This window comes from Daucus carota, chromosome 5 (genome assembly GCF_001625215.2).
Source record: "Daucus carota subsp. sativus chromosome 5, DH1 v3.0, whole genome shotgun sequence".
NCBI classification, from domain to species: domain Eukaryota; kingdom Viridiplantae; phylum Streptophyta; class Magnoliopsida; order Apiales; family Apiaceae; genus Daucus; species Daucus carota.
This window is the reverse complement of record NC_030385.2, coordinates 46,185,691-46,213,411: the sequence shown is the minus strand read 5'-3', so window position 1 is coordinate 46,213,411 and position 27,721 is coordinate 46,185,691. Positions and strand designations below refer to the sequence as shown.

The window sequence follows — 27,721 nt, the reverse complement described above, 5'->3', positions numbered from 1 at the left end:
AGAAGCTAGGCAAGATTATATTCCCATCTCCATGTGCAATGCAGATAGAGGCAGAGGAGAGGTGGAGTTTTATCCCATTTTTTTATAATTAAACACACTTGTGCACCCGTCTTGTTTTGATAAATAGACGGAATTTGCAGTATTAGTAGACTGATATGCTTGTACATCCGTCTTGTTTTTGATAAATAGGTCTTGTTTTTGATAAATAGACGGAATATGCAGTGACTGATATGCTTGTACACCCGTCTTGTTTTTGATAAAATTCGAACAGACGGAGTATGCGGTCTAAACAGACTGATATGCACAGGCTTCTGCAGCAGAGACGTTTAGCAACTGCAGAATGTGTAATTTTGAAGTCAGAGTTGCTTGCTTAGAGAGGTGAATAGTTGTACACTTGTACTAAAGGAACAACTCTGATTCAGAAAACCCAGATGCACAATGAGGTTAAGAACTTCTAACAATCTAACAAAGTTCTAAAGCAGATAATGCAATATGTGAATGCTCTGTAAGACCTATGATCCAAAAGCGGTTCATAATATAGGCTATGTTAAGCGAAAGGCAAAAGTTTACGATACATTACCACATTCTGGCATCAATGGTCATGTTTTTGGATGCTTATATACTGATCAAGCATGTAGGACATGCAAAAATTGACACATTATAGTATGCTACACGACAAAATCTTCATGCCAGACCTCACAACTGAATTGGCTGCTCGTCACGCCAAGTCATGAAGTTCATAGATCTGCAACGAGCAGGATGTACAGGTCCATATCAAAACGAGAAACCAGGAGACTAGGAACTCTGTCGAGCTTGACAAAACCTCTGGTTCCTACACAGCAAAAAGGTTCACATGCAAACTTTACATTATCCACGGTCTAGAACAATTCTTAATATTCCTAGTTATAACTTAATGCTAATATTCCCCTTGTGATGTACTGATCTGCTTTACTCTTAAGTGAGGACATAATGATCAGTGTCATCCATTCCCAAGTAATATTAGTTATGACAGGTCTTCCAACTTGACATTGATCAGTCATTCCTCGAACTTAAGGTATTGATTTCACTTCAGAAGCTTCGCGTTTGGCTCAAAGGATCATAATCAAAAGCATCACCAGCCTTCACAAAACGGCCTTTCACACGCTTTCTTACATCTGCTCTTGCCTTCCTTGTAGCATACCTCACTCTCTTTTCAAACCTACAAACGTTGAATTTTAGATGGTTGAAGTTTAGAAGAATACAGAATTAAATAATAAAATTACAAAATTTATATATAAAGACAACACCTGACACACTTCATGTCAGATCTATAAAGGCCCTACTCATGTGAATTGAGAGTTGAAACCCCAATATACGAAAATAGACAGAATTATAACATCTTAGATGACTGCATGCGACAGCAATCAAAAGTTATGAAATATGGTTTATTTGCGGAAGTTAGTAAAATATAGTTCAGCTTGATAAATATTGGAAAATGTATCACAGTAAACTTACTTTCGTGTCTTCTTTTTGTCCTTGTAACGCTGGACAGCACTACTCCTGGTACTTGAAGCCAATGAACTTTCGGGAGTACACCATGGCGGCGGCTCTCCCATAACAAGCATTGGAGAGGCCCCACAATCTTGATATTCACCAGTGCTGCTGTCTCCAGTGAGACCCGAAAATGACAGATTGGAGGTTTGTCTTGCAAAGTAAGCATTTGGTTCTGTCTTGCAGCTTATTATGGAATCAGCAGATGCAGCATTGCTGTCAGCGGGCTGTGCTATATTTTCCAATCCAACTGATGATCCCTGGAAATAAGAAGTGATGGTAAGTATATCTTAGTTAATGTTGAACATATATAATCCATACAAACTGTTAAATATCAGAGCGACAAGATGCTGAACATACAAACTTGTGACATCTTATTAGACACTTGATACATCTCTTAAACTGACGACATACATAAATAATACAAGTTATCAGAAACATCCAAATAAAGGAGTAAATCATATGTGAAGCTTTGTGTCAACATTTAACAGGAGTTTTCTTGTTCTAGGTGGAAGAATAAATTAACGGGCAGATGAGAGTTAATGAACAATATACAGCCCCTGGGTAAAGTTACTAAATGATGCAAACGTAGGCCACACAATACAGGAACTTTTGATTGACCAGTTATGTGATACAGCTTTTAAGCACTACGGTTGTCGGAACTAGAGGAATTACAAGTGAAGTCTAAAAATCTATCAGGACAACCAATGAGTAGAGACCTACGCAACTATCTCCAACAGAAGACTGTAGTTTAAGCAGAATATTTATCAATTTTAAAAGTGGTTGAAAGATCAGTAAATTTTGAATGTGTTTCCAGATGGAAGAAATATGGTAAGCTATGTTAGCAAAACACACTGCAAAAAAGATATTAGTGTAAGGTATAGCAAAGATTAAAAGGTTTATTTAAATTTTAAACAATTCAGCATTTGACCAAAAAAAAGACCTCAGCAATATATGCCTCCTGGCAATTTGAATTGGCACCATTCCCCTTCATTTCAAACAAACTATCAATTCCATCATCGTTGAAAAGATGTTGGGGATCGTTATGGCCAACACCAAAGAGTTCTTCATATTTCTCAATATTCAAGTCGAGTTCATCCATATTGAAGTCCTCATAGTAGTCATCATCTTCACGAAAATTAAGCTCTTTTGCTCCAGATAATCCTATCTACATGTTCATAACACAAAGTGTTAGAAATAAAGGGGTAAGAGAGGCAGTGACAATCCTGAAACAAATAAATCAATTCCCTGTGGAAGACAGGGCTACACTGTAATCAGCTAGAGAGCTGCATACTTATCTCTACTTCAGAATACATTCCTGTGCCAAAGTCTCAAGGTGATATAATATAGTGCTTCTTGGCTGAGTCGCATTAACTAGAATGAGAAAAGTAATAAAACTGTAGGATCATGTGAAGATAAAACAAACCTTTGCTTTCGGCTGTCATCTAGGCTACTATTTAACTCAACTACAGATGCATAATCTATCAAGGAGATTGAAAAATAATAGTTTGAAATGCCAGGATAGTCTATTTTCTTGTTTTGGGGGTTTTACTTGGTATCTCTAGCACCCAACTTTTGCTGTAAATCACCTCTACTACTGCTTTGCTATCTAAATTCATTAAAACTATCATATTCCTCTTGTACATTTACATTTTAGCAATTTTTTTGATGTGTCAGATTATTATTATCTTCCTTCCCATGAAACAAACACACACGTGTGATAAAGACAAAAAAGATGCTAGATGCCGACGACGATGAGTAAAGATTTGGGTGCTAAAGATACAAAAGTAAGCATTAGGGTGCTAAAGCATAATGATACATTTGGTAAAAAGTACTGCTGAAGTGCTAGAGGCAAAACATATATTACATGCTAGATTACCATTGACCCAACAATATGTAATTTAACAAATCATTGTTCCCAAATTTTTTTTACCTTTGTAGCTGTAACTTTTGCAGATTCATTTTGCTGGTCTCCATTAGCTCTCTTCTTGTCAGCTTTAGCCACAGAAGAACCTTTCCATAAGTTTGACTTATTTCCATATTTTAAGTTACCGGCACCAATACATAGATCTGCTTGATTGTTGCTTCCCATTGGAGTTCCGAAGTTTGCATGACTCTTATCATCAATGCTCATGGAACCGATACCCTGTTCACAAGTTGAATCAACAACTGAAGGAAGATCCAAGAGAAAAGACCAGATATTAGACAGTTCAGCAGCAGATGGGCAGCCAGCATAGGAATTGACGGCTTGTGTCCTATGTGCAGTGCCGGAATTAGAGCTACCATGTGCCTTCCAATCACAATTCTGACAAAAAGATAAGTTTTCCTCAACGCATCTAACAAATGCAGGCTGCAAGTTGCATCTTTCACACACAAGTGTTCTGGAATGGCGCCGTGAAAGTGCATTTGCAGAATGCACACTGCGGTCACAGGACAAACATAAGCAGGCTGCATCCGACCGACAGTACACCATTGATCTTTGTTCCCCACAGAAATCACACATATAACCCATATTCACAATTTAGCTAAAATTTCCCCCCAGATCAAAATTCACAACCAACCGAAAGTAATCTCCTAAATAAACTGCTTGAAAGAGTTAGTTTCCTGGATAAACCTTCTCAGCAACTTCTATGCTACCAACAAGAACCAATTCTGTCTCTGCTCTACCGTAAAGCAGCCTGCATCGAAAGGCGAACACAATCAATAACAGTAAAGACAGCCTTAACAATACTAGTATCATACACCAGAAGATGAAAGAAAAGGTCATTTATGTGTAAAATCATTCTCACTGCAATTAATCAGAAAATTTAGCAGTCTCAAAAGTCAAGACTTTAAATAAACTGACATATAGTAACTTTAGATAACATATACTGTAGTGACACAATAAGTGCATCTGGAATCCAAATATGAAGTACTATAATTCTATGAAATATAAAGACTCGGGGCAATCACAAAACCAGCAAGAATCACGAACAACCACAAATACAATTCTGAGAAACAATCAAAATAAAACTATAAGAAAACTCCAGTTCTTTTTCTTATTATCATTTTGCTAAACACAGTTCCATTTCTTTGACAACTACAATCTAATCTATATCTTTACAACATGCAAACTGATTATTAAAAAGCAAAACTAGATAAGACCAAAGCAAGATAAACATGAAATCAGCACAAGGCTTGAGCAAAAAAAAGATTTATCCACAACAACATAGAGTCATAGAGTAAAAATCAACGGCCACAACATCAGAAACACTTGATATATAGAAAAAATCCAAACTTTAAAAGTAAATCTAGAAAAAAATAGCACAAGACTACAAATTTAATCAAGAAAACACAAACCCACATAAGAATCAACAACAAAGCACAAGACCAAAATCTCATAATCATAAATTTACCACTTTGAAGCAACTAGAGAGAGCCCACAAAGCTGAGAGAAAAGAGCAGACTTTTGTATCTGTATTCTACAATTCTGTGTCCATCTTTTTGATATAAAGTCTGAGGTGTTTGATGTTTTGAAAACTAGTTTTGGCAGTGTGCACCATCTTATAATAAATATCTATCATGTCCAAAAAGTGTAGAAGAGAAAGAGCTGGTAGGAGTTGTGAGGTGGGCCCCTGTCACTTTCTTGAATATGAAATTAGGTCCCCACTAGTGTCTTGGGTCCCACTTGCTCACTTTTCTTAATTATTTAATGAAAGTTTGGGATATTTTCTTGGAATATTTGGATATTTTTAGGCTAGTGGTTTTTGTGAGTTATACACTTGTAGAAGCTAAATTATTTCTTCTTAAATTCCAATTTTTGTATTTATTGTGATCAGGTGGATGTATATAGTATAAATATCTAAAGATTCATAGACATGTGACATGGATTTCACATTTAGGTATATATACGTTTGCAAGTATCTAAACATGATTTAAGTGATTCAGCTGTTTTATTTTGTTAAATTTTTATGTTATTTTATTTAATCAAAATTATCATTTTATTAATCTAAATATAATATATATCCTCTTTCAATATAAATATCTAAATTAATTGAGATTGCATTATTGGAAAAGATAGCCGAATATTCTATAATTCTGACTCTGTGTCCTTTTATTCACTATTTCAAAATTTAATGTATTAATAGAATAATATGTGAAATTTTATTATATTTTTTCAGACTGGGAAGTTTTATTATCATAAAACATGTTTTGAAACTTAACTTTCACTTAAAATTATATATTTGATTAAATGATATATTTCGATTAAAAAAATCGAATTTGAATTTTCATTTCAAGTCGAAACTTCCACTAATATAAAATTAAAATCTTAAAATTATATTCAAATTATGTCATTTCATATGAAATATATGTCAAAATGATATTTAATTTGCCTATTATTCCGTTAATATAATAGCTAGACCAGAGAGAAATATCTAAGGAAACTGATAAATATCTAAGAAGATGTCATCTCTGCCATCAGGCCTTTTGTTGCATGTGCAATTGACAATTCCAATATCTTCATTATTCTAATAATAAAGTATAAATGGTCGACTGAGAATATGACCAATTGACCACCTACTTGCCACTAACACGTACTCCTCCGTCCCAATGAATTGTATACAGTTTCCTTTTTGGGACATCCCACCAATTGTATACATACCAAAAGTAGTAACTTTTATAATATAAAATAACATTTACCAACTACTTTCTTCCCCTATCTCCGTTCTATAATAATATAAACACTATTACACCCACTACTTTCATCCACTATCTCCATTCTATAATAATATAAACACTATTACACCCACTACTTTCTTCCACTATCTCAAATCTATTATTAAATATAAATGGGTCCCACCACTATACTCACTTTTCATCTAACTTTACTCATTTTTTACACTTTTTCTTGGTTTCCGTGTCCCAGCCATTTGTATACAAATGATTGGGACGGAGGGAGTACAGTAGTAATTTTCTTGCTCATTAGATTTCAAGATATTGTTGTTAATTCATAAAACTATGAAGTTAATTATAATACTAACAACTGCAGCACACCTGTTATGTTGCTTGTTTATCAGTAAGTAATATTCTTATAAATAATAATTTTCATTCAATAAGAAATCTCGATTTAGTCTTATTATTTTGAGAAAAATAAATTATAACTCAAACTCGACTCAATGCTCTTTTATATATCTGGGGTATATTCAATTGAGATTTTTAAATTATTTTATTAAATTCAAATTCTAAAAATTATATTAAAATCTTGACATAATCGGTTACAATTATGAATTTTTAATTGATATTTATTTAAAAGTCATTAAAATTTTGATGACATTCTAAAAAAATTCAATTTTATAAAATAATGAAATTTATGAAATTATTTAATATATTTTTACAAATTTCAACATAATTCCTTAGATTCTAAAAATTGTACCATCTCATATGTATATTTATCTTCTTTTGATAAAATCTTATATATTTTTCTTAATTTTCATGTCAAAATTTATTTATAACCAGTGTTGTAAAAAGTGGGAATCAGATTTAATCGGTGAAGTTATGGAACAAGAATTAATCGGAGATTAATTGAGTTGATCAGGGATTAATCGGATTGATAGGTGATTAATCGAAAATTTAATCAGTTTATAATGAGATTAATCAGTAATTAATCGTGATTAATCACCAACTTTTAGAACAGAGTTTATAACCGAAGGAAAGAGACTGAGTAATCTATTTGTAAACAAAACGGGAGGGGAAGAGAAATATCTCCGGCTCTACAAGCAGGGTTGGTGGGATTCTCCGTGACACTTTTAAAAATGTTTGTGAAACCAAGATATTTGGTTGCTTCGTGTAGTGTGCTATACAACCAGGAGGAGATATACTTTACATATACAAACTTTGCCAAAAGTAACCGAAAGGGTTCGCAGAATTAACACCACCTGTCATGTGGAGAAACTAGTGATCAGTAGCCAGTAGGTGTGTGCTTGTTGAGGTGTATTTCAACTATGTAACCTAATTATTAATGGAGATTAAAGTTAATTAATTAAAGATTAGTTCATGTGATAGATACTGGTCAATTGGCTCTTGCCTCTTGGTGATTTTGCTCAAAACGCAATCATACAATTGATGTGTTGACTAGACACGTGAGTTTCATGGGACGATCTTAATTCTTTTTTCTTTGATGTTGCCGACGCAGAACCATTTTCTGGCCCGGAACGTCGAACAAAATTAAAGACTTATTTTCTAAAAAAGATATTCTCTCTGTTTTTTTTATATGACGTTTTGATTTTTGACACACACTTTTAAGTGATTTGACCGGGTAGTTAAAAATACTATTTTTTTTTAAAAAAAATTCTGAATAAATATTTTGATTATATATTATTATTTAGAAAAACAAATTTTAAAAAATAATATTTTTAACTACCCGGTCAAAGCACTTAAAAGTGTGTGCCAAAAGTCAAAGTGATTAGTCCATATTTTTGCAAATTTAAGTGCCTATTTTTTGTTTATTTTCGTAGTATTAATCGCTTATTTATTTTATTTCAGGAAATTGTAGATAAATAAAGAAAGAAGAGAAAATGCAAGAAAATGGAGAAAAGGAAAAGAAAAGAAGAAATAAAGAGAGTTGGCAACTAAGGGGCACATGGAGGGCTATGATCTACCCAACACACATCACACATGGATGGATTAGATTTAGCCACCCTACCCCTAAACCCTACATTTCTAGCTATAAATACCCCCACCCCCTTTACTTGTAATCACAATTTTTTTAACCTAGTTTTTTCCTAGTTAGTAGGTAGTATAGTGCTAGATCTTCTTTTGTTCTCTCATTTTCATACCACATTTGTAAACACTTTTATTTTAGTGCAAATCTTCTTTTAGCTTAATCTTGTATTGTCTCTATTTTTCTTGCTCCAAGTGGCATATTCTCCTTAGTACCACCATATGCTTAAGGGCTTTTGGGAATGGGAGAAGCCTCCTAATTAGTGTAGATTTTATGATTGCCTAGATTAGTCGTTAAAACTCTAGCACAAAAATGATTTGTGTGGGGGTTTGACTTTAAATTTTAATGTTACAAGTTACTTTAATTCGGCAGTGAATTTTCTTTTAAAACATGTAGCAACCACTTTTCTATAGATTTAATCAGATTAGTTTTCTTTAATCATCATGTATTAAAACAAAAACATACTCATGCTCTGTCTTCTTTCTAAAAACCAACACCATTTTTCTTTTACTTCCACCGAATTAAATACTGTGTAACCACAAGTTTACACCGAGTCGTTAGTTTGCAGATTTTGCTTTCCGAAGTTTCGTTGTCTTATTTGCTGTTTTCTATTGTCGCCGACTCCCCATCTTTGCTGCGTTTTTCTTTCTTTTGATGGGTCGTGTACGAGTTCCCCTGTTGTCGATGAATCCGAGTTGGGTCTTTGTGCTGAGTCACTTGGCCGATTTCGTTGCTGTCCTTTACCGAGTTTAGTCCTTTTTGCTTCGTTTTTGTTGTTAGTTCTGTTCTGTTGGGTTTTGTTTGCTGCGATTTACTGAGTCGCCGAGTCCTGTTTTGTCGTTTTTACAGAGTTGTTGCGTTTAGTCTGTTCTGAGTCGAGTTTGTTCCGAGTTTTAAACTGCTGAATCTTGCTCTGTTTACGAGTTTTGTCGAGTCTGGCCGCTGCATTTGAGTCAGGTCTGTGTCGCCATGCTCTGTTTTCTTTGCTGAGTTAAGTTTGATTATGCTGGGTTTTGTAGTTTTGTTGGTTTGAGTTCGATTTCGTCGAGTACTGAGTCGACTGGGTCTGTCCTGAGTCACGGCCGAGTTCATGTTTGTTACTGAGTCATCGAGTCACATTTGCCATGCTGTTTCGTTCCGTTTTAGAGCAAGCTATTTTAATATGATTGCTGAATACTGTGAGTTGTTGAAGTGGTGTTTTTACTGATTAATCGTGGTGTTGTTTAATAAACGAAAGTATGTTTATTATTGGTGTTTGAGTGGAGGCACAGCCGATTTATTTGCTAGTATTAGTTTTCTTTTAGTCATAATCTTCGTTGACTTCTTTTGGGTGCATTTTGTTTTCAAAACGAATTATGCTGCATTGTATACTTAATTTATAAATGAAATTTGAAACTTCACTTTGTTTTCTTTTTCCAAGGATTTCATACTAGATGTTTTTCAAATTAATTTTACTTCTTAATTCTTGAATTTGTAAAAAATATATCCTCAAAATTCCAAATTAATTGTTCTATTCCGCCTAGGTTTTAAGTAAAGATTTGCGAAAATATTTTTAATCTCTGTGGACGAATCTAATTATATTAAAACGGTGATCGTGCGCTTGCGATTTAAAGGTACTATTTCTAGCACATCAAGTTTTTGGCGCCGCTGCCGGGGATTAAAATTAATTTTTCGCACCTTTATTTTTAATCTTTCGGATTAGTTTGTTTCTCACTATTTTTTGTTTTTATTTCGAGGAGGATTATTCGGGAATTATGGAGTAAAGTGGACAAATTTTGCTCGGATTTGGAAGCTTGCTTCGGTATCCCGTATCTCTCCACTCTTATTTTTCGTTTTTATTTAGAAAACCACAAACAAATCTGAAAATTGAAAATCACAAAAAATAAAGAAATTTTAAAATCCAAAAATATTAGTTAGAACTACATAATTGTGCATCATGCATTTAATCACTTAGGAGCACATCATTTAGATTTTACTTTTTGTTTTTAAATTTTCGTACCTATTTGTGGTGATCGCTGGAGGACCCTAAGGTGCGTTAATTTCTTTCTTTTCTCTAGATTAGGACACGTAGTTTAATTCATCCCTATTTGTTTACCGCTTTTATTATATCGTTGTGTGGTGCATCATTTTAAATAAATCTTAAGGGCAAAACCCATTTATAAGATAAGGGAAGGGATTTCATCACTCTTTCCTTGGCCCACAACGACTTAATTACTTCATTTTGCATTTCCCTAGCCTTTTAATAAAATTGAATTAGACGTTAGCCCCTAGGATTTCGCGCTCAACTAGGAAGGTACCTAAAAGACGAGGTAATCTTTAATTATTCCGACTTTTCGGTGTCTAAGGCAAGCGAAAGCTTACCTGGCCGATTAAGGTTTGGTGTCTAAGCGCGGAGATTGGCCTCTTGGCAATGCCTGCTCCAAACTGGCCAGACCGGTCCGAATAATTTTGGATTTATCGAGTTTTTGGTGGTCCTTAACGTTAGGAGCAAGGTCTAGTTCATTTTTATTAGGGAACCCTAGAATTAAGTTTTTCTTTCATTTTTACACCCTTTCTTTTGTTTGTTTTATTTCTTCGTACTTATTTGCTACGTGTTTACTATCTAGTTTATGCGAACTACTTGGGTTAGGAACGAATCGTCTAGATTAATTAGACCGATCATCGAAATTCCTTCTTCATCCTCTTCGGACTCCGAACCCATAGAAGCTAGCGAACCGATAGTAAACATGGCGTTGTCTCTTAAAGACCGCTGTTACCCGTCCCGTTCTGCTCAACCATCGTGCATCACTCTTCCTCCCGTAAATGGGAATAATTTCGAAATCAAGGCACATCACATTAGCATGTTGCCTAAATTTTTAGGGAGTGAGGGTGAAGATCCTTATCTTTTTATCCAAGAGTTCGAGGAAGTTTGTTCCCTCCAAAAGCTCCACCAATTAACGGAAGATTCAATTAGACTTAGGCTCATTAATTTTGCGCTTAAGGAGAATGCTAAAAAATGGCTATATAGTCTTCCCGTTAATTCTATCTCCACGTGGGAGGGGTTCGTTGTGGTATTTCTTAAAAAGTATTTTCCAAATCATAAGACTACTCGAATTACAAATGAAATAAATCAATTTCATCAAAGGAAAATGAGTCTTTTTGGATTTTCTTTGACCGTTTCAAAAATCTTCTCTCACAATGCCCCCACCACGGAATAGAAAAATGGAGACTTTGCAAGATAGTTTACGAGGCCTTAGATAGTCAAACCACCGCGTTATTAGAGTCTATGTGCCAAGGTAAATTCATGGAAAAAGATGAGGACCAAGGTTGGGAATTTTTCGAGGATTTAGCGGAAAAGACTATGATGTGGGAGTCAACTAGGGAACCCAAAAAGTCAATTCAGTCGTCTAGTGCTAGGGGTTTGCATTCGATAGGAAACAATGTGGCAACCGATGCCAAATTAGCTACCCTAACTAGGAGACTTGAAGCTTTAGAAACTAGTAAACCTCCGACACAAATGTCGACGCACCCTTGTTACAATTTTCAAAATCCCGCAACTCAACCCTTGCACGAACTTGAACAAGTAAATGCGATGTTCCAAAATTCTAGGAATGATGCATTTTCACCCACTTATAATCCCGGGTGGAGAAATCACCCAAATTTCTCATGGACCCAAGGTCAAAATTGTCAAGTTCCTCAACCCAATTTTCAAATGAATCAAGGCCCAACTTCTTTTCAAACTCCTCAAACAAATTTTCAAAGGCCCAACTCAAACTCTTGCCCAACCCAAAGTCCGAACTCATTTCCTAACCCAATTCAAACACCTTTGAATCCTCCCGGTTTTAATGATTCGGATAAACGTCTTAATTCTTTAGAAAAGAGTTTGGAAGCCTTAGTTAAATCGCAAACTAATTTGACTCAATCTCAACATACTTTCATGACAACCCTAACCCAAGATAGGCAAATTTTGCATTCTAACGTGCAAGCCGTGTCTAAGTTAGAGGCGCAATTGAGTCAATTAGCTAGCGCATTGTGTGAGCGAGAGAAGAACAAGTTGTCAAGTCAACCCGAGGTCAATCCTAAGTTTCCTCTCAATCAAAGACCTCCCGAGAATGTTAATGCGATTATCTCTCTAAGGTCGGGAAACCAAGTGGATAACAAAGTTGGTGAGAACGTGAATGAAAATGAGGAGTCGATTCCTAAACAAAATCCTTCTTTGTCTAGCACTAATCATGATAAGCCCGAATGTTCAAAAGCCCGTGAGTATATGAGTGAACCTAGTCCCGGGCCCATTTCTCAAAAGCCCAATGAAGAAGTTTATAAGCCAAGGGTTCCTTACCCACAAAGACTCATTCCTCCTAAACAATCGGCCCAAATGGAGCAAATCCTAGAAGTTTTCAAACAAGTCAAGATAAACATTCCTCTTTTAGATGCCATTCAACAAGTTCCTTCTTATGCCAAGTGTCTAAAAGATTTGTGTACCCATAAGAGAACCACTCATGTCCCAAAGAAAGCCTTTTTGACCTCTCAAGTAAGCTCGATTCTCTCGAATCAAATTCCCGTGAAATATAAGGACCCCGGTTGTCCTACAATTTCTTGTGTCATAGGCAATACTTTTGTGGATAAAGCTTTACTTGATTTAGGAGCGAGTGTGAATCTTCTTCCCTTCTCGGTCTATCAAGCCCTAGGTTTAGGGGATCTCAAGACCACCAATATGACCCTTCAACTTGCCGATCGTTCGATTAAAATGCCAAAGGGAATTATTGAGGACGTGTTGATCAAAATCGGTGATTTTATCTTTCCCGTTGACTTTGTTGTTCTCGAGACTCAACCCGTCTCGAATCCTAAGAACCAAATTCCTATCATTTTAGGACGACCTTTTCTTGCTACATCCAATGCCTTAATCAATTGTAGGAATGGTTCTATGAAGCTCACTTTTGGAAACATGACCATAGACTTAAACATTTTCAATGTAGGAAAAGAACCCAATGAGCTTTATGAGCAACCTATAGGGGTTAATGTGGTCAACAAGTTTGTCACATGGTCTAGTTTTGAGGATAGTGAGATTGAGTCTCTTCTCAACGAGGATTTCAAAGTCAACAACGAGAACAATAGGGAATATCATGAGTCGTTGAAAGAGTTGACCTCGGAGGAGTTGTTAGGGGAATTGAACGACATTTGTTCAAAATGGGAAACTCCACCCGAGATTGTTAGTGTGAACCCTAGGCCCGATTTTGCGAGTCATGTTGGTGAAACACCAACATTTGACTCATTGTTCCCTCATTCACATAGAGCTTTAGGGGAGGATGACATCATTTCTTACATCGTTCCTAGTGATTTGTCCCTTAACCAAGATTTCATAGTCTCTAATTTGCTTGATAATAAAGAAGCATTAAGTTGGTTTAGGGAGAATGTTAGTAATACTTGTCCTATAGGGATGAACGATGGTCATATGCTAGAGAAAGTTTTTGTGCCTAAAAATTTTCGAACACATTTTGACTCTTTCTCGAAGCTTCCTCCCATCTTTCCTTCCGGAATTGGTTGATTTGGTCCTTCTTCGAGCCTTCCCTCATGAAGTTCAGGTATGGGGAAGGAAATGTGTGAGTGTGTGGGTCGTGTTAGTGTTAATAAAAATCCCCTTCATCTCCTATTCAGGTATTTTTCCTCTTTACTCTCTCATTTTAATTCTCTCTTTTGCATACATTGAGGACAATGCATGATTTAGGTATGGGGAGGGCTTTAGTGTAATTCTAAAAAATGAAAATCCTAAAAAAATGAAAAATTAGAAAATCCAAAAATAGAGACACTTTTAGCTAAGTTGTCTTTCCTTCACTCGAACTTTAGGAGTAGTTGGTGTTTAGCATGTTTTCGAAAAGTATATATATGTAGTGTCTTCTAGATAATTTGAACGTAGTTGAGTAAGGTTGTCTTTTTGAAGCTTGTATCGACCGATTTGTACTCTAAATTCCAAGATGGCACACACTTTGCACGAGACCTTTGATGGAGAGATTGTCTAGTGATATTATTCGATACCTGAGAGAGAACCCACATGTTGAAACAATGTCGAATCGAACCTTTGCGAATAAAAAAAAAAGAGATAAAAAAAGATAGAAAAAAAAAAGGAAGAAAAGGAATAACTACTTCAATACCCATTGTTCTTTATCGATAAAATCTTTAGATAAATGGGCAAAAGTAGATTGGCTAGTCTCGTTTTGTGGCCTTTGTTACTCGAGTTATTAAGTCCGTCGGGGGATTTTAAAACCTAGTGCCCTAAGACCGTTTGGTTTGGGAGTCACTGACCCAAAGCTCGCTACATGGGTAACATTGTTTGCCTAAGAAAACGGACAAAATAAAGTCAATGCAAAAAAAAAAAAAAAAAAAGAAGAAAAAAGAAAAAGAAAAAAAGAAAGGAATAAGAGTTTGTGAAGTTTGGCTAGATATTTGTTTCGATAGAGATTGGGTCAGTTCAAAATTGGTTGAAAAAGAGAAAATGTTCTTAGATGATTAGGATCCATCAAAGGCCTTAAATTCATTACACACCTTGGATTTCTAGTAAATTTTTTTTTGTGTCGATTCAAGTAGATTAGAGACAACTGTATCTTGATTATTAGTAAAAGAGTCTTTGAGTCGTATTTTCTTTAAAAAACGCTTTTTGTTAACACCAACGAAATAAGAGTCGAGTCGAGTAGACACTTGCTAGAATGTCTCGAAGATTTTATGGGTATATCTTCTGTAAACCCTTAGGAGACAAAACTCCTCTTGTAGAGATCGTCTACGAGTTTAACGGGTTGGTGAACCTAAAATCACCCGTCACGCCTACGAAAAGGAGCGTAGGAATTGCATTTAGTTTTCTTAGTTTATTTCTTTTCTTTTGATTTTTACTCGAGGACGAGCAAAAGATAGGTATGGGGAAGTTTGATTAGTCCATATTTTTGCAAATTTAAGTGCCTATTTTTTGTTTATTTTCGTAGTATTAATCGCTTATTTATTTTATTTCAGGAAATTGTAGATAAATAAAGAAAGAAGAGAAAATGCAAGAAAATGGAGAAAAGGAAAAGAAAAGAAGAAATAAAGAGAGTTGGCAACTAAGGGGCACATGGAGGGCTATGATCTACCCAACACACATCACACATGGATGGATTAGATTTAGCCACCCTACCCCTAAACCCTACATTTCTAGCTATAAATACCCCCACCCCCTTTACTTGTAATCACAATTTTTTTAACCTAGTTTTTTCCTAGTTAGTAGGTAGTATAGTGCTAGATCTTCTTTTGTTCTCTCATTTTCATACCACATTTGTAAACACTTTTATTTTAGTGCAAATCTTCTTTTAGCTTAATCTTGTATTGTCTCTATTTTTCTTGCTCCAAGTGGCATATTCTCCTTAGTACCACCATATGCTTAAGGGCTTTTGGGAATGGGAGAAGCCTCCTAATTAGTGTAGATTTTATGATTGCCTAGATTAGTCGTTAAAACTCTAGCACAAAAATGATTTGTGTGGGGGTTTGACTTTAAATTTTAATGTTACAAGTTACTTTAATTCGGCAGTGAATTTTCTTTTAAAACATGTAGCAACCACTTTTCTATAGATTTAATCAGATTAGTTTTCTTTAATCATCATGTATTAAAACAAAAACATACTCATGCTCTGTCTTCTTTCTAAAAACCAACACCATTTTTCTTTTACTTCCACCGAATTAAATACTGTGTAACCACAAGTTTACACCGAGTCGTTAGTTTGCAGATTTTGCTTTCCGAAGTTTCGTTGTCTTATTTGCTGTTTTCTATTGTCGCCGACTCCCCATCTTTGCTGCGTTTTTCTTTCTTTTGATGGGTCGTGTACGAGTTCCCCTGTTGTCGATGAATCCGAGTTGGGTCTTTGTGCTGAGTCACTTGGCCGATTTCGTTGCTGTCCTTTACCGAGTTTAGTCCTTTTTGCTTCGTTTTTGTTGTTAGTTCTGTTCTGTTGGGTTTTGTTTGCTGCGATTTACTGAGTCGCCGAGTCCTGTTTTGTCGTTTTTACAGAGTTGTTGCGTTTAGTCTGTTCTGAGTCGAGTTTGTTCCGAGTTTTAAACTGCTGAATCTTGCTCTGTTTACGAGTTTTGTCGAGTCTGGCCGCTGCATTTGAGTCAGGTCTGTGTCGCCATGCTCTGTTTTCTTTGCTGAGTTAAGTTTGATTATGCTGGGTTTTGTAGTTTTGTTGGTTTGAGTTCGATTTCGTCGAGTACTGAGTCGACTGGGTCTGTCCTGAGTCACGGCCGAGTTCATGTTTGTTACTGAGTCATCGAGTCACATTTGCCATGCTGTTTCGTTCCGTTTTAGAGCAAGCTATTTTAATATGATTGCTGAATACTGTGAGTTGTTGAAGTGGTGTTTTTACTGATTAATCGTGGTGTTGTTTAATAAACGAAAGTATGTTTATTATTGGTGTTTGAGTGGAGGCACAGCCGATTTATTTGCTAGTATTAGTTTTCTTTTAGTCATAATCTTCGTTGACTTCTTTTGGGTGCATTTTGTTTTCAAAACGAATTATGCTGCATTGTATACTTAATTTATAAATGAAATTTGAAACTTCACTTTGTTTTCTTTTTCCAAGGATTTCATACTAGATGTTTTTCAAATTAATTTTACTTCTTAATTCTTGAATTTGTAAAAAATATATCCTCAAAATTCCAAATTAATTGTTCTATTCCGCCTAGGTTTTAAGTAAAGATTTGCGAAAATATTTTTAATCTCTGTGGACGAATCTAATTATATTAAAACGGTGATCGTGCGCTTGCGATTTAAAGGTACTATTTCTAGCACATCACAAAGCGTCACATAAAAAAAACAGAAGGAGTATATACGTATATGATTTTAAAACAAGATAAGAATTTAGAGCTCTCTAGCATTTTTATTTTACAAAAACAAGTTATTATTTTCAAAAAATATTTATATATTTTGTTAAAATAAAATTTATTCCTGAAAATAAGACAAGTCAAACCGAAAATAAGTACTTAAACTTTTTTTAAAAAAAAAAATTCAGTTTACAATATACAATTGTAAAAACATAAATTAACTGCACCAGTTTGCTTGCGGTTAAAAAGATAAACCTGGCAGTATATTCAGGAGGGATCTGGCAACCGCCAACCAATGCTGAAGGGAAAAAAATAAAACGTCTCCAGCATATCTACAGATGGGGTACATGTAAACAATCTGCAGATCGGTACTGGCAAGGAGTAAGCACCAAGACATTCACGACATTATGCAAGACACCCCCGTAAAGATCATAAATTTTCCTAAACTGTATAATACACAACTACACAGGATGGGATCTAGGAAATTATAAGAGCATTCCTTCTCATAATTCCGACAAATTTCAAGAATCACAATGAACTAATGAAGTCAGATCAAAATAAAATTCAGACGGGAAAAAAAAAGATGATAGCTAAAGCAAATATATAAAAGAGAAATCATATTGTATCCGAAGGCATGGCTGCCCCTGATCTAATTACTGTTTTCTGCAGATAACTGCTGGGAGAGTCAGACTTAACTATTGTTGAAACAAGATCAATTGTTTGTTACTATTGCAATCTACTTATCATGCTAAAAAACACATCTTAATCTTAATTATACAACGCACGCCAGGGCTCCATGCTCTCTCTTGATGTCTTAGTCGGAGTCCAAGTTATCTTCTCTTTCACGAAGCACAAGGATGATAAACTTGCTAAAACCTCTCCTATCTCACAAAGTACCTAGAAAAGTTTCCATAGAGATCAAATGGCATATACTGAGACATACACCAGAAAAAAATGGAATACAAATACATTTACAGGAAATTTATGCCACATGAGTGCTTAAAAATGCATTGATACAGGCAGGGCCTACAGGCTCTCCAAGTAACTGGAGGAATCCACACTCGGCAAATATTATACTTTAATAAATAGGCAATGCATATGCAGCAGATGAGTCATTGGTAAAAGAGGGCTATCAGACATCATTAAATAAATCCCATAGCATTGTTTGGGACACCCATTTACATGCCGAGGCAGGAATATATTATGCAGAAACAAGTCCCAAAGCTTTATTAACGCATAGTCACACATTTAGACGAATAAGTGCAATAAAACAGAGCAAACTGTATTAGTTACTAAAGTAGCTATGTTCTAGTAATAAGTTAGTGTTTCCTTATTCCCAAGTACAACAAAAGTTCCACTATATATAGTCGAAAAATGCATCACAAATATAGATTTTCGTTTCTGTAAAGGTTTCATAGGCGGTATGTGTTTGATTAATTAAATTAGCTAATCTTTGTAATAATTTTCTGATCTCTGCAAATTACTAGCTATCTTGTCATCTATTGACACTGGTTGCTACACATGTAACACATTTGTATGGTAACTTAGATTTCACTCCTACAATCATACACATTTACTAAAATATAAAATCTTATATATAGCATAACTTAGTATTGGCTTCTATCACTTTTGGACCCTGTTCATTTATACAGAGCATTTGTCTTTAAAAAAAGAAGAAGAAGAAAGTGATGATGTACAACAGTATCAATCTTGCCATGTAAAACTTAAACAGTCAAGAGCTGGCTTTCTGTCATTGTACTCAATGTGCGCAGCTGTTGACTTCCTGCTTGGCGTTACTAAAGCCAACCAGCTCGGCCAGCTGCGACAAAACATTAGTATAATTGACTCAATCATAGAATGACAACAAAGTTCGGTCTACTAATTTCTTTTTTTTTCAATTATAATATACATTAAAAAAAATCTATGCTCATAATCTAAGTATGTCTATTATAAGAACAAAAAAATATAGAACGAAGAAGGAAGCCTTTTCTTCACTACTCAAAAAAAAACAAGATGCAAAATTTTTTTATGACTATTTAAAACCATGTTACCCATTTTTGTGCTTATACCCAGGTAACATAGTCCAAAAGTATGTGTACTGAAGTATTTTTGTTAATTAGGGAAAGTAAGTATGACTTTCACTGCAATATTATTAGAAAAGACAAAATATCTATGCACAAGGACTCCCCAAACAAGTTAACAAAAGATGCTAGCTGCAGTAGGTTATTCAAATTTGTCCTTACCAGGGTAATGCGTATGTGGTGTATTGTGGCAATTACAACAAGAAATGTTAGCGAATGAAAAACACAGACCATATTCTGAAGGTCAGTTTAGTAGAAAATCTTAAGTAGAAAATCAAAGTAAAAAAGAACTCAACTATAACATCAACTACTACACAATATACAACTTCAATGCTGAAGGCTTAGTGGGAGATGGGGTGGATAAAGATCACTAGTTACTCAAAAAGATAAAAAACAACAATATGAGATTGTCCAGATTACCTTGAATCAACATAAACCTTATATGAGCTCATATTGTTTTCTATCCAACATATATACGCTCATTGAAAGCGAGGTTAAAAAATATTAATGAATTCGTTACCTTCAAATCTTCTTCATAGCTTTTATGGGATTTGCTTTTATCACTTGGTCCAACAAGAAGGAAGGTAGGTAAATTCATTACACGAGCCAGCTGAAATGAGCATGCCAAGGCCTCATGATTAATTTGCAAGGATGATGGTAGCTTCTGAGTTCTATTGACCAAGGCTTTAATAGTATCTGTATCCGGACCAGTGTGTATACCATGGAGAGCAGCATTAACATTTTTTAACAAAATTTTATCATCCAGCTTCAGCTTTGACTCTGGCAATAGGAAAGGGATAATAAGAGTAGGCATGCTTGACGGACTTTCACCATCTACCGAGGCTATAGCTTCATTGACAGCACATGCAAGAACTGGAGGTTCACATTTTTGCACAAGCAATATGGACACCTGACATGAGGATCGCGTTATTAAAGTATTACGTACTTGTGCTAAAGTAATCGGATTCGGAAATTTGAATAGTATCTATCATGTGAGTGAACTTCAAAGGTCTCAAATTAAACTACTACAAAATAAATACGAATTCAGAGGAATTTAGGTGATAAATAGTCCTTTCTACAATTTCCTGTCCTACAAAATTAAGAACACAGTAAATTAGTAAACTAAAAAGAAATGAGAAGAGGCATGTACTAGATAATTATTAAGCAAAACAAACTTTAATAACATTTGAAAGTTTCAGATATAAAATTGCAAGCCTTGAAGAGTTGAAAAAAACATATAACTAGCGGATTAAGTTTTTATTGCAGTGGCTTGATATCATCCACCACACAATCGCCAAATCCATGCTCTCTCTTTCAACAGTTTCGGTTTCCCTTGGCAAGAGCAATTATGTGTAAACAAAACTCTGAAGTTGCATCACTCTTCCAACAATTCAAAATACTGCCTAATGCTGTAGCATATATATACACCAACCCATCTGCTACTAAATTTACTCCCTGAGATGTTTGACCTAAAAGTAGATTCATAAAAGTGCGATCTCCATCGCAGACTCTCCCTCTCACACAAATGCTCATGCTCTGGCCATTAACAACTATCCTTATAACAATACAATTACATTATATCACAACAATTACATTATATCACAGTAGTCATTACAATAACTAAATAACTCTAATTAAAATTTTTGTTAACGGAACAAATTATAATGCTAAGAAGTACCTGATAAACGCCATTTGAATCAACAAAATGAGTAATATTGACAGAGATTTTCTCTTTGATTCCGTACTGCTCTAATGATAGATCCACACACTCCTTTCTGTTGCACAAATAATTTATCAACGTTAAAAACTATTATGAGAGGGAGAGAGATCTCGAGAGAGAGAGAGAGACTTACAGTGTTTGGAGAGAAGAGGTAGGGTTAGGTTGGAGACCGTCGGAAATAGAGGCGGCGAAGCCATCCGAGTCTTCGAACAGGAGTATAACTTTTTCAGCTGTCTTCATTTGCTCTTGTTTTTCTCCGGCGACTTCACTTTGCAGTGTATGCAACTGTGTAACTTGCGAAAGAATTCGAGAAAAATTTAGGGGCCCGTTTGGATTTCCAGTTTTCTGTTTTCCAATATCAGGTTATACTATAATAGTATTACTCCCTCCGTCCTCAATTCATAAGTCGACTTTGCAAAAAAAATTTGTCCCAAAATACTTGTAATTCTCTTCTTTCAATACAAATTTATCTACATATTAATTGTGACTTTTTTGAAACTCAACATTATTCTCATTTCTCAATGCACTAAATCCCTATATTTATTGTGATTTTTTTGAAACTCAACTATATTCTCACTTTTCAATGCACTAACTAATGATGCATGAGATAAGATTCTATCTAACTAACTTTTTTCTTAATATGCGTGTTTATTCCAAAATGAACCTATAAATTGAGACGGAAGGAGTATAATCTATGTCATGTTATATATATATAATTGAATTTATATATATACAATATTAATATAGATTGTGATCGTAAAAATCGGAAATCAAAATTAATTGGTACAAGTGCTAATTATGGATTAGTCGGATGATTGATAATAAATTAAGTTAAAAATTAAATCTTTCTTTGCTAGTTGTTAAAAAAAGATATTATATAATATATAATAAATATTTAATATATTAGCTTAAGTATTTAACGTATTATTTTAAAAAAATTTACAGTAATTAATTAGATTTTACAATTAAATTGAGAGACACCTTGCAAGAGATTTTTTTTTTTTACAATGCAAGCTTATATACGTTACAAATTAGTATCTGTTCTAATATTTTTCGGATGAGTCAGAGTCGAACTCACCGCTTGAGCTATACGTGCTCCACCAGAGATTAGTTTACCGAACCAGGGTTTTCTGGAATCATGAGATGTACTCTTTTGTTTTAAATAGGGTTAGTATTGGTCCTTACAATATTTTTATTCGAGATGAAATTAAATATAATATTTTTAACTATATGATTAAAGCACTTTAACATGCGTGTCAAAAAAATCAGAAAAAAGATATTTAAGAACGGAGGGACTATACAAACATAGTAAACAATATTTTCCTCATTATTTTAGGCTATTTTTCTGTTTTTTATATATAATTTAATATAGTCAAGCATAATAGTTTTAATTGTTTTTTTTTTGAAACTAAGTTTTAATTGTTATTTTTAAAATATCCCGTTTAGGTTTAAAATGGTAAATCCAATCCAAAAACCAAAAATAAAAAAATATAACTAAACCAAACACGACGCTGCGACTCCCATCCCGCTAATCTAAACTCCCCAATTTACCCTCCCTGGCAGAGCAAACCACCAGATCTCCCTCCCTGTCCTCATCATCTCCAATCCCCAACAAATCAAAAAAAACCCGAAGCTGCTGCTGCTAAATTGCTGATAAATTTCCAACAATTCGAATACAAAGAGGCCCTAAACAAACAAAACGATGCACAAAACAGCGCAGGCCTGGTTCAGTGGCCCAAGCGCGAGCGGCGATGATCTCCCGAACCAAACGCCATCTCTACTCGCTGATTGGAACGCCTACGCCGCCTCTACACGAGCTCCCGAAGAAGACGATCCTTCCGCCCTAGGTTTCGATCTCGAGGCCGCCGTCAGAACCGCCAACGACAAAGTCTCCGGTACTTTCAACGTGTACGTCTTTTCGCTTCCAATTCGATTCTGTTCGTATGCATTTCAACACTGTGTATGTGTAATTCAGTTATTGTATGTATTCGCGCCTTATGTTATAGTCCAATGCATCTGTTTGATTGTGATTTGAATAGTGTGAGTGGGCGAGTTTGTGAATTTATTGCTCCATTCATCGTTTTCGATAGTGTTTTTTTTTATAGATTCCGAGAGTGTTGTGTGTGTATCTCGGCTTGCATCTGTTTGATTGTTTAGGTGCGATGTGTTTTAGCTGTCAGTTGTCATACAGTTACGTTACAGTGGTTTGTGTAGTGCGGTGCATCTCTTTGACTATTTAGCGGTGATGTGATTCAATTGGCGAGCATTGATTCGAGTTGTTTGTGTGTAATTCAGTGACTTTATGTGTTTGCAGCTTTGCTTGTAATTGAATATTTGGTGACATTTGTGCATTGTTCGATGATTTATTGCAATAATTGTATGTATGACTGATATGATTACTCGACGTATGATTAAGCAAGCATCATAGATATGTATACACATTGTATGAGTCAGTAAGTGTTTTATTACTGAAATTTTGAATATTTATGTTGAATTGTTTCATGTAGTGCTATTATAAACTTTTGAAACATTTTAAACAATGTGTTATACGTGAGTAGCTGGAAAACATTTTATTATAGGTCTGCCTTGGTATTATTATTGCAAGAATCACATTTGTTGCCTAAAGTGTGAATTAATAAAGGCAATCCCTGTAACTACATGTGAAACTGATTTCCCTCCTGTTTCGTTGAGAAACTTTGACGAGGAAGATCCTGGTTACCGTTTCAACTTTGTCATTGTAAACTGCCGATACTTGTAGATCACCTCGTGAAATTGCAGAAATATATAATATTTTTATTCTTAATCATTTACATTCTCATTTCAGGGTTTCGAAAGGTGTGCGGGATATACCCGGAAGCTTCCAATCTAACGTTCCTTCAGGAAAATCTCTCTTGTACTTCGGTTTACTCCTTGCTTCAGGGGTATTTTTTATCTTCATCGCGTTCACCATGTTTCTCCCTGTTATGATGTTGATGCCTCAGAAATTTGCTATCTGTTTCACTATTGGATGTGCCTTCATCATTGGTTCATTCTTTGCGCTAAAAGGACCTAGAAATCAGCTCGCCCACATGTCGTCTAAAGAGGTATCTCGGCTATGTCTATATAATCAGTTATTTACATGGTTTGGTTAGTGTTAATTTATCTGAATAGGTTTTTAAAACACAAAATATATGCATATTTTTTTGTATCAATATTCAATAGCTGTTTCCCTCATGTTTTTTTTTTAAATTTATTTTCTGTGCAGAGACTACCGTTTACTTTGGGATTTATTGGCAGTATGGTAGGCACAATTTATGTCTCGATGGTGCTGCACAGCTACGTTCTTTCAGCGCTGTTCTCTGTTTTACAGGTACATAGCCATTCAGTTGTTTTGAATTCATTAGTCGCTTCGTATATATTTAATTTGAATTTACTGCTGATTACATGTGCTGATGTGACATGTGTAATCCTACTTTATCTGGCAAATAAGCAAGTCTAGTGGACACAATATATTATGTGCGAGATTGGCAAATTAAGTGATATTGTGATACACTTAACCATATACCTTTTTGTGCTATTCGTTTCAAGAGATTGGTGAGTGGTCGTTCAAATTGCCATGCGGAAAACCAAGTGATGTTAATTTATTATTTGTTCTCACATCATTTAAGTGCCTCCATTTTTATGATTCCTAAAATGAAAAAATATTTCTCATCCATAGGACTTCTCCTATCACTACTTCAGTGATAGATAAGTTTGCGACCATCTAGGGAGCAGAAAAATCCGATCCGATGAATATCCGATTACTGAATCTGATATTTTGGTTTGGATTCATTTTTTAAACCTGAAGGACTGAAGGAGTTTGGATTTGGATATGGATATTAGACATTTTGAACCGAAACCCGACCCGAAATCCAAAATCCAATCCATGTGATAGAGGTTCTACTGCTTGCACAATGATATATAGAAGTCAATTAAGGGTAGGCTGACAATAGTGTAACAATACAATAGTAAATTGAAGCACATTATGGATGACTATTGGTAGCCATACACATGCTTTATCTATTGAACTAGTTGGCAAGTCCCTGTAAATATTTCTTCATTTCATTTTTCGATATTAACTCTCCTTTATCATTCAGAATCCCTTTGAACCATGCACACTGAAATTAGCCTTACACTAGTTGGTACTGCAAAATGTTAACTTGTGCGCTTCCAAAATATTTAAAGTTAAGATCACTCCTAGTATTAATTTGTGTACCTTACAGTATTGTTTTCATGTCATCAGGTTCTTGCACTTTCGTATTATGCTCTTTCCTACTTCCCGGGAGGTTCTGCTGGCTTGAAATTTCTGTCTTCTACTCTAACCTCCTCAATACTAAGATGTTTTGGAAGGTAATAATAACCCTCTAGATAGCCCTTTTAAACTTACAGTTCACATGGCTTTTGAGGATGCTGATTGCTTTCATACTAGGATACCAATTTATTGTGTAATTTATGGCTGAGGTGGGTGAATGACCCATTAGTATTACTTTGGTTATTATTTTTGTTTTTAATTAATTTACAATATCTGCTAACTGAATGAGTCACCATGCTATTTAAACGGAAGTGCTTTCCCAATAGAAAGAGAGTTCACTCTTGAATTGTTACCCCTTAAGCTGAGTTAGACTTCGAAAGGGAAACACTTGTAAACCAGCCAACAACCGGCAAACAGGTATACGGGAGAGGGACAATATATTGATTGACTTGGGGGATGAAATTAGTGTAAGTTGCAGTGAAGTTCGGTGTTTATCTATATTTAGTTTTATAGCTATGATTAAGAACCAATTTCACAAAAAAATAAAAATAAAAAATCCAATGCATAGCCATTCTTGGTTGGGTAAATGCATGAATGGATATTTGGTTGTATATCTAGAATTAGAGAGAGCTATAGCCATTTTTTCCACTTTATTAAACTAACTTATGTTGTAATGCAAGTCAAAGTTGACCTACTTCAAATAAAATGTTGAAAAGTTGGAAAAAATGTAGTTAGATTTGGAATTGGTTGTATTTGCAACTAGCCTTGGACAGCGGTCCATGATCTTTGATACTCCCTCCGTTTCTTTTTTATTTTCCTGTTTGTGATGTCGGTACTGTTCATAACATGAGACAAATTACTAATTTACATCTAATCTATAAAAATAAATATAGTCATGAGTGATCTTATTAGATTCGTATTCACGAGTACTTTGATACGGTGAAGTTTTTATATTTAATGCTACTACGAAATGAAAGATATTAACGATCAAAAGTGTGTGTTGGCAAACGTGAAAACATTTAGAGACGGAGGGAGTATCATGCAAGTGACCAGTATTCCCAAGACTTGGGTTGTTTACACTTGGATGTGATGGAATTGGGGGGAAATGGAATGAAATCTGTACTCTAAATTGGGGGTGATTAAAGAAAATATCTATAATTTTCATTTCTCCAATCATTCCATTCCAAACTACTTGCACTAGAAAATCAAACCCACATGTTTCGGAAGGAATGCTCGATCCACTTCTATATCATGTTTGTTTCGGAAGGAATGCTCGATCCACTTCTATATCATGTTTCTCTACAATCTTCGTCTTAGAAAATTTAGAGCAGTCATATTTAGTTACTATTTTCTCATATCTTCTCCTTTCTGTATCTCTTTATAATATCTCATTCTATTCCCTACTCATTCCATTCCATCCAAGGGAACGCAACCTTAAAGGTGCTGTGCAAATATTTTTTACCAGGATCAATATATTCTAACATTCTTACAACATCAATAACTTTTAAATATGAACTCATATACTGTTATTTCTTTAAATTTAGTCCCAGCAGGGCCCTGTATTTTCTGTTGCCAAGTTAATGGTCCTGTTACGTCTAAGCCGATTAGACAAACCAGTTCAGTAGTCCAGTGATGGGCCTGTAAGTCAATTAGTCAAACCAGTTAGTTGATGGGCCTAATTCATTCTAAACAACAACCGGTTACTGAAAGTAAAAATAAAAAATAGCAATAATAAATGTACTTGGCTACTTGACAATGGAAGACAAAAGGGAACATACGTGGAGAATGAATTGTGAAGTTCACTTTATTGGAGTACTATAAAAATCAAACACCGATTTTTAATTAATAGTATTGCCCCAGCTACTCCTGCTATGTGAATACGACTTTTACACAACTGACTGTAACGCTGGGTGGTGGAACGTAGAAATTAGAGTATTTATTTATTATTCATTTATTTATATAATTTGATTTTCCAAATCCTTGTCAATAGACAGTGATCACTTATTCGATTCGATTCGTAAATCTATTTGAAATGTACTATCTATTAACAATATATGTATACATAGATAGATAATTGAAATAAAGACTTGTTTTGCTTTAAGAAATGATTATTCTATTAGTAAATGGGTACAGCAGCCAGCAGGCCGATGATACTGATTCGGACTCTCGGAAATTTGTCTGTATTGTTTGTCAGTGAACCTGAGTCGATTATAGTTTTGTCTGGACCATTTTGTTAGGTTCAACTAACTGCCCGGAGAATCTCACTTACTGTACTTGCAAAAGCAACTAGGCATATTAATTTAGATCCGACTCGATTATTATTAAACATTAGCAGATTTAACTCAACTATGAAAAAGTTCTCACGGCTCATTTTAATCTGATTCGATTAAAAAACGTTAACAGCTTTAACAGTGTTGCATACTTATTGCGGGTATAAGTTTCGAAACCAAATATCCAATACTATGAGATATAAATGTAAAAAGTTTTGAAACCATATACCCATTTGTAAAATATAAATGTAACGTAAATATTATTGCATGTTTATGTTTCGGACTTTCCCAACCCGCCTATATAAGATGCATTTGTTAGATATAATGTCTAAG

At 34.8% G+C, this 27,721-nt stretch overlaps 3 protein-coding genes across 3 annotated transcripts; 1 reads left to right on the top strand and 2 right to left on the bottom strand.

The window, feature by feature from the left end:
• Positions 1-513: 513 nt before the first annotated feature.
• On the bottom strand, positions 514-5,085 carry LOC108223951 (zinc finger protein CONSTANS-LIKE 10). The gene is made up of 5 exons (XM_017398430.2): positions 4,926-5,085; positions 3,464-4,208; positions 2,474-2,698; positions 1,495-1,790; positions 514-1,198 (listed from the first exon to the last, which is right to left on the bottom strand). Exons 2-5 carry the CDS (start codon positions 4,040-4,042, stop codon positions 1,069-1,071), a joined length of 1,230 nt encoding a protein of 409 aa, XP_017253919.1. The 5' UTR covers positions 4,043-4,208; positions 4,926-5,085; the 3' UTR covers positions 514-1,068.
• A 12,546-nt stretch (positions 5,086-17,631) lies between these two features.
• LOC108219821 (uncharacterized) lies at positions 17,632-21,220 on the bottom strand. The gene is made up of 4 exons (XM_017393350.2): positions 20,982-21,220; positions 20,807-20,903; positions 19,649-20,038; positions 17,632-17,944 (listed from the first exon to the last, which is right to left on the bottom strand). Exons 1-4 carry the CDS (start codon positions 21,086-21,088, stop codon positions 17,816-17,818), a joined length of 723 nt encoding a protein of 240 aa, XP_017248839.1. The 5' UTR covers positions 21,089-21,220; the 3' UTR covers positions 17,632-17,815.
• Positions 21,221-22,370: 1,150 nt separating this feature from the next.
• LOC108220871 (protein transport protein SFT2) lies at positions 22,371-25,398 on the top strand. The gene is made up of 4 exons (XM_017394751.2): positions 22,371-22,756; positions 23,673-23,931; positions 24,093-24,197; positions 25,110-25,398. The coding sequence occupies exons 1-4, from the start codon at positions 22,551-22,553 to the stop codon at positions 25,218-25,220; spliced, it is 681 nt and encodes a 226-aa protein (XP_017250240.1). The 5' UTR covers positions 22,371-22,550; the 3' UTR covers positions 25,221-25,398.
• The last annotated feature ends 2,323 nt before the right edge of the window (positions 25,399-27,721 follow it).

Bases quoted from the DNA above. Each gene is read 5' to 3' on its own strand.
- LOC108223951 (XM_017398430.2), bottom strand. From the start codon at position 4,042: ATGGGTTATATGTGTGATTTCTGTGGGGAACAAAGATCAATGGTGTAC. The intron at 2,699-3,463 runs GTAAAAAAAATT...ATGAACATGTAG, and splicing joins CAAAAGTTACAGCTACAAAG to ATAGGATTATCTGGAGCAAA. The intron at 1,791-2,473 runs GTCTTTTTTTTG...TCTTATTTCCAG, and splicing joins AGGAGGCATATATTGCTGAG to GGATCATCAGTTGGATTGGA.
- LOC108219821 (XM_017393350.2), bottom strand. From the start codon at position 21,088: ATGAAGACAGCTGAAAAAGTTATACTCCTGTTCGAAGACTCGGATGGC. The intron at 20,904-20,981 runs GTAAGTCTCTCT...TTTGTGCAACAG, and splicing joins ACCTCTTCTCTCCAAACACT to AAAGGAGTGTGTGGATCTAT. The intron at 20,039-20,806 runs GTACTTCTTAGC...TCCTCATGTCAG, and splicing joins ATTCAAATGGCGTTTATCAG to GTGTCCATATTGCTTGTGCA.
- LOC108220871 (XM_017394751.2), top strand. From the start codon at position 22,551: ATGCACAAAACAGCGCAGGCCTGGTTCAGTGGCCCAAGCGCGAGCGGC. The intron at 23,932-24,092 runs GTATCTCGGCTA...TTTTCTGTGCAG, and splicing joins CCCACATGTCGTCTAAAGAG to AGACTACCGTTTACTTTGGG. The intron at 24,198-25,109 runs GTACATAGCCAT...TCATGTCATCAG, and splicing joins CGCTGTTCTCTGTTTTACAG to GTTCTTGCACTTTCGTATTA.